This window comes from Garra rufa, chromosome 11 (assembly GCF_049309525.1).
Source record: "Garra rufa chromosome 11, GarRuf1.0, whole genome shotgun sequence".
NCBI classification, from domain to species: Eukaryota; Metazoa; Chordata; class Actinopteri; order Cypriniformes; family Cyprinidae; genus Garra; species Garra rufa.
In genome coordinates, this window is record NC_133371.1 from 6854177 (window position 1) to 6864368 (window position 10192).

The window sequence follows — 10192 nt, forward strand, 5'->3', positions numbered from 1 at the left end:
TGAGGGGTGAAGTCTGAAGGCCTTTAGTTTGAGCAGGAGCGGCTGTGGAATGACTCAAGGTTGTGCTGCAGATGGCTCATATATCCTGAAATCTTTGATGTCTTTATAAAAAAGTCTTAATGAAGAGTTTAGCACAGTTGGAGTGTCGTGATAATGTTTTGGAAACTGATGCTGAAGGACACGAGGAGCACGCAAGGTTACGCTGAGTTTTTATTTTGACTTTTATTTTATCCTGATCCAATCCCGTGCAACCACTCACATATAAAAGTGTACGTCTGCAGAGCTGATGCTTCAGACTTGAAGAAACTGTGAATCTCAATCTGTTCCTATGTCAGGCAAACTTCACCAGTCCTGCGGAATGAAGCCGGTGCATCTTGGCGAGGTTGCGGTGGATCTTCTGATTCAAGGGGCTCATAACAGCACTGAAGCTGCCCAGGACAACATGTGTGGAGCCACAGCCACACTACTGCTGCTCTTACTCTGCCTGCTGCTGGCCATCAGACACCATCGGCCAGAGAAAGACCGTGTGCCGGGTCGGTATGGTTTGTTGTGCTATATTTGTTTTGTGGTTTTTAGAAACATCACAGCATTTTCTTTATCAAATGATGGTCATGTGGTGTTTTGCCTTTTTATCTTTTGTTAGTGACTGTGTTATCTACATTTCGGCTAGATAGTATGGTCACATGTATATTTATGGTCTAGATTCTGATTGGATAACTAAATAAACAAAGTAAAATGACTGTAACAAACACCTGTATGGCAAGCCAATTTAGCCTAAAATATACTAAGCATTACTCGTAATTGCATTTTTACTAGTAACAATGCCAAATAAACAGCTCTCTAATTCAATTTCTACTAGTAACAATTCCAATTAGAGAGCTCTACAAACAAATTTTTACTAGTCATATGTTTCCGTTGACTTTCATTCATGTTTAATTACAGAGCTCTACAACAGAATGTTCACTAATAACAATTGAATTAGAGAGCTCTACAATAGAATTATTACTAGTAACAATTCCAATTAGAAAGCTCTCTAATTCAGTTGTTACTAGTAAGATTATTTAGAGAGCACTCAAATGCAGTTTCTACTTGTAAGAATTCTATTTAGAGAGCTCTCTAATTCAGATATTACTAGTAAGAATTCTATTTAGAGAATGTTACTAGTAAGAATTCCATTTAGAGATTGTTACTAATAAGAATTCTATTTAGAGATTGTTACTAGTAAGAATTCCATTTAGAGATTGTTACTAATAAGAATTCTATTTAGAGAGCTCTCTAATTCAGATATTACTAGTAAGAATTCTATTTAGAGAATGTTACTAGTAAGAATTCTATTTAGAGAGCTCTCTAATTCAGATGTTACTAGTAAGAATTCTATTTAGAGAATGTTACTAATAAGAATTCTATTTAGAGAGCTCTCTAATTCAGATATTACTAGTAAGAATTCTATTTAGAGAATGTTACTAGTAAGAATTCTATTTAGAGATTGTTACTAGTAAGAATTCCATTTAGAGATTGTTACTAATAAGAATTCTATTTAGAGAGCTCTCTAATTCAGATATTACTAGTAAGAATTCTATTTAGAGAGCTCTCTAATTCAGATGTTACTAGTAAGAATTCTATTTAGAGAATGTTACTAATAAGAATTCTATTTAGAGAGCTCTCTAATTCAGATGTTACTAGTAAGAATTCTATTTAGAGAATGTTATTAGTAAGAATTCTATTTAGAGAGCTCTCTAATTCAGATATTACTAGTAAGAATTCTATTTAGAGAATGTTATTAGTAAGAATTCTATTTAGAGAGCTCTCTAATTCAGATATTTCTAGTAAGAATTCTATTTAGAGATTGTTACTAGTAAGAATTCTATTTAGAGATTGTTACTAGTAAGAATTCTATTTAGAGAGCTCTCTAATTCAGATATTACTAGTAAGAATTCTATTTAGAGAATGTTACTAGTAAGAATTCTATTTAGAGATTGTTACTAGTAAGAATTCTATTTAGAGAGCTCTCTAATTCAGATATTACTAATAAGAATTCTATTTAGAGAGCTCTCTAATTCAGATATTACTAGTAAGAATTCTATTTAGAGAATGTTACTAGTAAGAATTCTATTTAGAGAGCTCTCTAATTCAGATATTACTAGTAAGAATTCTATTTAGAGAATGTTACTAATAAGAATTCTATTTAGAGAGCTCTCTAATTCAGATATTACTAATAAGAATTCTATTTAGAGAGCTCTCTAATTCAGATATTACTAGTAAGAATTCTATTTAGAGAATGTTACTAGTAAGAATTCTATTTAGAGAGCTCTCTAATTCAGATATTACTAGTAAGAATTCTATTTAGAGAATGTTACTAGTAAGAATTCTATTTAGAGATTGTTACTAGTAAGAATTCCATTTAGAGATTGTTACTAATAAGAATTCTATTTAGAGAGCTCTCTAATTCAGATATTACTAGTAAGAATTCTATTTAGAGAGCTCTCTAATTCAGATGTTACTAGTAAGAATTCTATTTAGAGAGCTCTCTAATTCAATTACAGAGCTCTGCAATTAAACATATCTTTAATGTGTTTTTTTACTAGTAAGAAATCAATTGTAGAGCTCTGTAATTAAAAATGAATGGAAGTCAATGGAGACATATGACTAGTAAAAATTCAATTTGTAGAGCTCTCTAACTGGAATTGTTACTAGTAATAATTGAATTAGAGAGCTTTCTAATTATCATTGTTACTAGTAAGAATTTAATTATAGAGCTCTATAATTTAATTGTTACTAGTAAAACTGCAATTGAAATGAGATGAGAAACACTTTAGGCTAAAACGGCTTGCCATAACACCTCCACAAATAATAGTTAGGAGAATGCAGCTTGAATTGAGCTTATTTAGAGTTGTAGTTATGAGTTGAACATGTCAGTTATTGCAATGTTGCAATGTGTTTGATTCAGGTCCTTGTTTCCTCCTGGGTCTGGGTCCAGTTCTGTCTTACTGTCGGTTCATCTGGTCTGGGATCGGCACTGCCAGCAACTACTACAACAGCAAATACGGAGACATCGTGCGGGTCTGGATCAATGGAGAGGAAACTCTCATCTTGAGCAGGTAAGTCCTGACATGCACACATTTACACTTTAGCATTCTTTTTAAAAGAGTATTATTACTTGACAATTATTGTTATTATCAATTTTGCATGTTTGACTTCATTTTCATTTGCCTATACTTGTTTACTTTTCTGTTTTTTTTTTCAGCTTTTTTATATTTGTTTTATGCCTGTGAAGCACTTTGAGTTGCATTTATGTATGAAAAGTGCTCTACAAATACATTTATTTATTTATTATTTCTTAACATACTTTTAAGATTTGAAGTGTGCTACAATCATTAAAAAAAAAAACAATTAACGGTGCCTTTTTTCCTAAAAGTTATATCAGCAGAATATATCAGCACCATCATATCCATCAGCATCATCATATCATATAACGTTCCTGTATAAATGAATCCAAACGTGGCGTGAGTTTCTTAATATGCTTTGTGTCTCAGGTCATCTGCTGTGTATCATGTGTTGAAGAGATCTCTGTACACCTCACGCTTTGGGAGCAAACTAGGTCTGCAGTGCATCGGGATGCATGAACAGGGCATCATATTCAACTCAAATGTGGCACTCTGGAAGAAAATCCGCACCTTTTATGCTAAAGGTGGGCATGCTTTTTATAATATGCATGTTATGTATTGAAGGAGAACAGGCTGATTCAAACTGCATGTGGCTGTGTGTGTGTGTGCATCAGCTCTGACAGGTCCAGGGCTTCAGAGAACTTTGGAGGTTTGCATCACTTCCACAAACACACACCTGGATGATCTGTCTCACCTGACGGATGCTCGAGGACAGTTGGACATCCTCAACTTACTGCGGTCCATTGTGGTGGACATTTCCAACAGACTGTTTCTGGGAGTCCCTTTCAATGGTCAGTTCTGAAAAACACTTAGATTAACACATACTAAAAGAGTATAGACACTTTAATAATCAGTTTAATGTAATAAATCTTACCGTAATATGCGTACTGGCATTATGCATTCCTAAATAATGTGCTTAAGAGCATGGCTGATGTTCTCTATTTTGTTTGTGATCATGTTTAATATTGCAATTGTAGTTTCTAATATACACTGAATATTCATTGCATTTGTAAATGCTGTGTTGTAGAGCATGATCTGCTTCAGAAGATTCATAAATATTTTGACACCTGGCAGACAGTATTAATCAAACCTGATGTGTACTTCAGATTGGAGCGGCTGTGCAGGAAGCACAAGAGAGATGCGTGAGTTCGTGAGATGTTGATTTGGACATGTATGAATGTTTGTAAAGGCTTTGAAAAGTATATGCACTGAGAAAAAAATGCTTTTCTTACTTAGGTTTTTTGTCTTGTTTCCAACCAAAATATATATAAATTCTTAAATCAATTCTTAAGTCTTATTTCCAGAAAAAACAAGTCAAAAATTAAGTTTGTTTTGCTTTGAAACAAGATAAATAATCTGCCAATGGGTTAAGAAATAGAATCTTGTTTTCTGTTTGAAATAAGATTTTTTTTCTTACCCCATTGGCAGATTTTTTTGCTTGTTCTAACCAAAAACTCACTTAATTTTCACTTGTTCTTTCTGAAAACAAGATTTTTTTTTACTGAGCTAGAAAATCCTTCTTGATTTAAGAATTTGTAGATATTTTGGCTGGAAACAAGACAAAAAATCTAAGTAAGAAAAGCATTTTTTGCAGTGTATTAGGGGCTGTCAGTTTAACACGTTAACTTAAATAATTAGTTCTGAAAAAATAACACGATTAAAATATTTTAACACAGTTAACACGCCCCCAGACTTTTACATAATCTTATATTTCATACAGTTGCCTGTTGACAAATATGACACAGGGCAACAACTCCATAAATGCAGTTATGCCCTAAAATTCAAGATTTTGGTGCAAAAATGTGATTCTATACAGCAGCTCAGTAAATACGAAGTTGATATTGTGTTATATTTTAAACATTATATTATGTGTTTTTGTTCAATTTCGCAGAGAACATATTACCTTTGAACCCGTAGCAGAATTGCTGTGCGTCTTAAGACATTTACTGGCCACCTGCTGGCAGATTTAGTTTCTTAATTTGAGTATTTCATAAAAAAATAATAATAATAACAATAAAATTAAAGGGATAGTTCACCAAAAAAACAAAAAAAAAACATCATTTACTCACCCTCATGTTCTTTCAAACCTTTCTTTTGTGGAAGATAAAAGAAAGTATTTTGAAGACTGTTGGTATTTCTTTCTAAATCTACAATTTGTAATGTCTACTTGCTACTTTCTCATTTAACACAAAATAGCTTTAAAATAATCTTTTGTGGGTATTTTCAGAGTCAAATTAATTTTTTAATTAATATGTGATTAATTATATTTAAAAAAAATTATTGACTGACAGCCCTAGTGTGTGTGTGTGTGTGTGTGTGTGTGTGTGTGTGTGTGTGTATGTATATATATATATATATATATTAGGGGTAATGGGACACCCCTTATAATGAACATGTTTGACTACTTTAGTAATTTCCATGAGTACAAATCTTAATGTTTAAGCATATAAAGTTATTCAAAGGAATTGTGTGCTTCTAATTTAATAGCGACAGTTTGGACAGAACCCATTTCTATTCTAACATGACGATACCTTTGTGTATAAGGCAAGGTTAAAAAAAAAAATTTATTCAGTCAGGATGGAAGAACTTGACCGGTCTGCAGAAAGCAAACTCCTAATCTCAGCTGAACACCTCTGGAGTGACTTTAAATGCAGACCTTGAGCCAAAAACTCATCACCAAACACCAATGACTTGTACATATGAATACAGTCATTTTAGACACTTCCAAAACTGCTGCAAGAGATGGAAATGCAATCTTGAAATACATGAATTACGTTTCAATTCCTGTTGCCACAATTTTAGCCCATATGTAGAAGTCATTGGTGTTTGGTGATAAGTTTTTGGCTCAAGGTCTGCATTTAAAGTCACTCCAGAGGTGTTCAGCTGGGATTAGGACTTTGCTTTCTCCAGACCAGTCAAGTTCTTCCACGCTGACTGAATCAATCATTTCTTTTTGAACCTTGCCTTATACACAGAGGCATTGTCATGTTAGAATTGAAGAGGGTCCTGTCAAAGCTGTTGCCTAAAATTAGAAGCACACAATTCCCTAGAATTTCATTAAATGCTTAAACATTAAGATTTGAACTCATGGAAATTACTAAAGTAGTCAAACCAGTTCATTAGAAAGGGGTCTCCCAATACTTATAGTTTATAATATAGTGTATATATGTGTGTTTCAGTCAGGAGTTGCAGGATGCCATCGCCGCTCTGATCGAGCAGAAGAGAGTTCAGCTGACGCGTGCACAAAAACTGGACCAGCTTGACTTCACAGCACAACTGATATTCGCTCAGGTGAATGTGGCATGTCAGTACGTCAAACACACCTCAGAAACATGAATGAGAATGACTGACCTGTGTGTGTGTGTGTGTGTGTGTGTGTGTGTGTGTGTGTGTGTGTGTGTGTGTGTGTGTGTGTGTGTGTGTGTGTGTGTGTGTGTGTGTGTGTGTGTGTGTGTGTGTGTGTGTGTGTGTGTGTGTGTGTGTGTGTGTGTGTGTGTGTGTGTGTGTGTGTGTGTGTTTAGAGCCACGGGGAGCTGAGTGCTGAAAACGTCCAGCAGTGTGTGTTGGAGATGGTGATCGCGGCTCCGGACACTCTCTCTATCAGTCTGTTCTTCATGTTGCTGTTGCTCAAACAGAATCCAGACGTCGAGTTAAAGATCCTGCAGGAAATGGACACTGTTTTAGGTTTGAGACAACATTCATCCATTGTTCTTTAATGGAATCATTTATTCATGATCCTCATGTCATTTCAAGCCAGCGTTCTAGGATTATTTTGTTGCACATTCAATGACAGACCTTTAAAGAAGTTTAATGAAAGTAGATCATGATGATTTAATGTCATTAAAATGATCAAATAATAACGGAATTGTCATGTTTAGACTAATCACCCTTACCAAAAAGAAGTATACTTCAAGTTTATTGAGTATTTAAGTATAGTAAAGTAAAGTTCAAGTATATTTTAAGTATACTTTATGTAGTAAGTATACAAATATCAGTGTACTAGTAGTATATTTTTAAGTGTACTATTTCAAAACTCCTTGGGACTAAATTGGCCCACACATAACAGTAGAAAACTTTAAGCACACAACTAGTTTACATCCATGTTCTCAGTTTGTACTGCAAGTATACTAAAAATGAACTTATATGTATACAGGTATATGTATAATTTACAAATTAAATACTTTTTTATGCATTTTTAGTACACTTTGAAGTATAGTCTCAGTAAACTACTAGTTTAGTAGTTTTATACTGCAAGTATCCTTTAAGTGAACTTTATCATCATACTTTAAGTATACTACTATGTCCCTATTTAGGTATTAATTTGTATATATTTTGTAATATGAATATCTGAACAAAAAATCAAAAGAAAAAACAAAAACATGCTTGTAAACAAAAACATTTTATTCTAGTTTCATGCATTCTTTTTTTATGAACACAAAAAATAAATAAATAAACAACATTTTGAACAAAAAGACTATTCATGAAATCGTAGATGGAGTTGATCAACAGCCCAAAGCTTGACAGTCATTATTTCCTCTTCATGGGTGGACATTTTATTCCATAACGTTACATAGTTTTCCATATCTATGGTTTTGATGCTGTTTTATGTCTGATGATTGTGTTAGATTACATGTGGAAGCATCTGTTGTTTCGGTTTCTTCTTCACTTGTGTTTTGGAAATTCTGTTCTGAAGATGTTCAATAGATCTCCTCGAGTATAACACTGAAAACACAGATTCTCAGAGCACAAGTAGAGCTCAAATATACTTAGAATTTTTCTAAGAATAAGTCAAGTATACTTAAATATCATTTTAAGTACATAAAAAGTAGACTGAAAGTATGCGTTCCTATTTTTAAAAGAGGTATACCAATAGCACACTTCTTTTTCATAAGGGTATTCAGCTGTGATTGTTTCTCATGTTTTGTGTTTTGTAGCTGGTGGGAGTCTGCAGCACTCACATCTGTCCAGGTTACATGTTCTGGAGAGTTTCATCAACGAGTCGCTCCGCTTCCATCCGGTCGTGGACTTCACCATGCGGCGGGCGCTGGACGATGATGTGATCGAGGGCTACAAAGTCAAGAAAGGAACAAATATCATACTGAACGTGGGTCGGATGCACAGATCCGAATTCTTCCCCAAACCGAATCGGTTCAGTCTGGACAACTTCCAAAAGAATGTGAGTCTGCATTATAAAATTTGCACACATTTACACTTTAGCGTACTTTTCAAAAGACTATTATTATGAAAACAACGTACTTGTGCAAACTGTGCATGATATTTACAATGAAAAGAAAATGTATTATAGTAGGGATTGACATTAAATGCAGAACCTAAAAGTGCATCTTTTTATGTCATTTCATAATTTATGAAAACTATAAATCAAATTAGTCTGAAAAGATAGAGCACACTAAGTGAGATCAGTCTGAGTTTGATGGTTCTAGCTCGAAAGCTCTAGGAGGAGTAGCTGTCAGATATTTAGTCTAAGAAGAAGAAGAAGAAAAACACTGCAAAAAATGCTTTTCTTACTTAGATTTTTTGTCTTGTTTCCAGTCAAAACATCTAAAAATTCTTAAATCCAAAGAATTTTATAGACAAGTAAAAACAATTTTCTTGTTTTCAGAAAAAAGAAGTCAAAATTAAGCCAGTTTTTGCTTGAAACAAGCAAAATAATCTGCCAATGGGATAAGAAAAATAATCTTATTTCAAGCAGACAACTAGATTATTTTTCTTACCCCATTGGCAGATTATTTAGCTTGTTTCAAGCAAAAACTCACTTCATTTTAACTTATTTTTTCTGAAAACAAGACAATATTTTTCCTTGTATAGAAAATCCTTCCTGATTTAAGAATTTTTAGATGTTTTGACTGGAAACAAGACAAAAATTCTAAGTTAGAAAAGCATTTTTTGCAGTGAAGCTTAAGTCAGGTCAGTAGGTTGGCTTTCTCATAATGTTTGTTAATGATTATTAAAGGATTAGTTCGCTTTGAGAACACAAATGTACAGATAATGTTCTCACCCACTCCGAGATGTTCATGTCTTTCTTTCTACAGTTGCAAAGAAATGGTGTTTTTTGAGGAAAACATTTCAGGATTTCTCTCCATATAATGGACTTCTATGGTGCCCCTGAGTTTGAACTTCCAAAATGCAGCTTAAATGCAGCTTCAAAGGACTCTAAATGATCCCAGATTATTTTCTAAAAAAAAAAAATTAATAAATAAAAAAAATCACAATTTATATACTTTTTAACCTCAAAAAACACCATTTCTTTACGACTGAAGAAAGAAAGACGTCTTGGATGACAAGGGGGTGAGTACATTATCTGTACTTTTTTGTTCTTAAAGTGAACTACTCCTTTAATGAAAGATAATTTGAAGTGTTACCCCTGTCTTTGTCTTTCTATCAAGGTGCCGAGTCGTTTCTTTCAGCCGTTCGGATCGGGGCCGCGCTCGTGTGTGGGGAAGCATATTGCAATGGTGATGATGAAGTCCATTCTCGTGCCGCTGTTGTCTCGTTTCTCTGTGTGTCCTGTGAAGGGCTGTACTGTAGACAGCATCCCACAAACCAACAACCTGTCTCAGCAGCCGGTGGAGGAACCATCCAACCTCAGTGTGCAGCTCATCCTCAGAAACACTCTCTGATTCACCTCAAACATGTCTGTGTCACTATTAACATGTGTTTGTCTACTGCTTTTAGTAGCCAGTCCTTTGGATCTATGATGTATAATACTGTGCCTTTCTGTGGATTACTAGTGTTTGTTTGTTTGTTTTACTGTTAATAAAAGTATTCTTAAATGATGTAATTGTCTCTTTTTAATGTTTACCATAAATATGTAAAAACAAATAATTAAAAAAGCAAAAGCTAACACGCTAAAATTATGGAAGATAAACACAAATTTTTCGTTTTTGGTGTAGAGCAACTGCACTGAAAAAATGCTTTTCTTACTTAGATTTTTTTTTTTGTCTTGTTTCCAGCCAAAACATCTAAAAATTCTTACATTTAAAAAAAAAAAAAGTCAAAAGTAAGTGCTT

At 33.8% G+C, this 10192-nt stretch overlaps 1 protein-coding gene across 1 annotated transcript; it reads left to right on the forward strand.

The window, feature by feature from the left end:
• The first annotated feature begins 328 nt into the window (after nucleotides 1-328).
• cyp19a1a (cytochrome P450, family 19, subfamily A, polypeptide 1a) lies at nucleotides 329-9802 on the forward strand. Its single transcript, XM_073850556.1, has 9 exons — nucleotides 329-533; nucleotides 2948-3098; nucleotides 3534-3688; nucleotides 3779-3955; nucleotides 4192-4306; nucleotides 6344-6455; nucleotides 6686-6848; nucleotides 8099-8340; nucleotides 9569-9802. The coding sequence occupies exons 1-9, from the start codon at nucleotides 329-331 to the stop codon at nucleotides 9800-9802; spliced, it is 1554 nt and encodes a 517-aa protein (XP_073706657.1).
• Nucleotides 9803-10192: the final 390 nt, after the last annotated feature.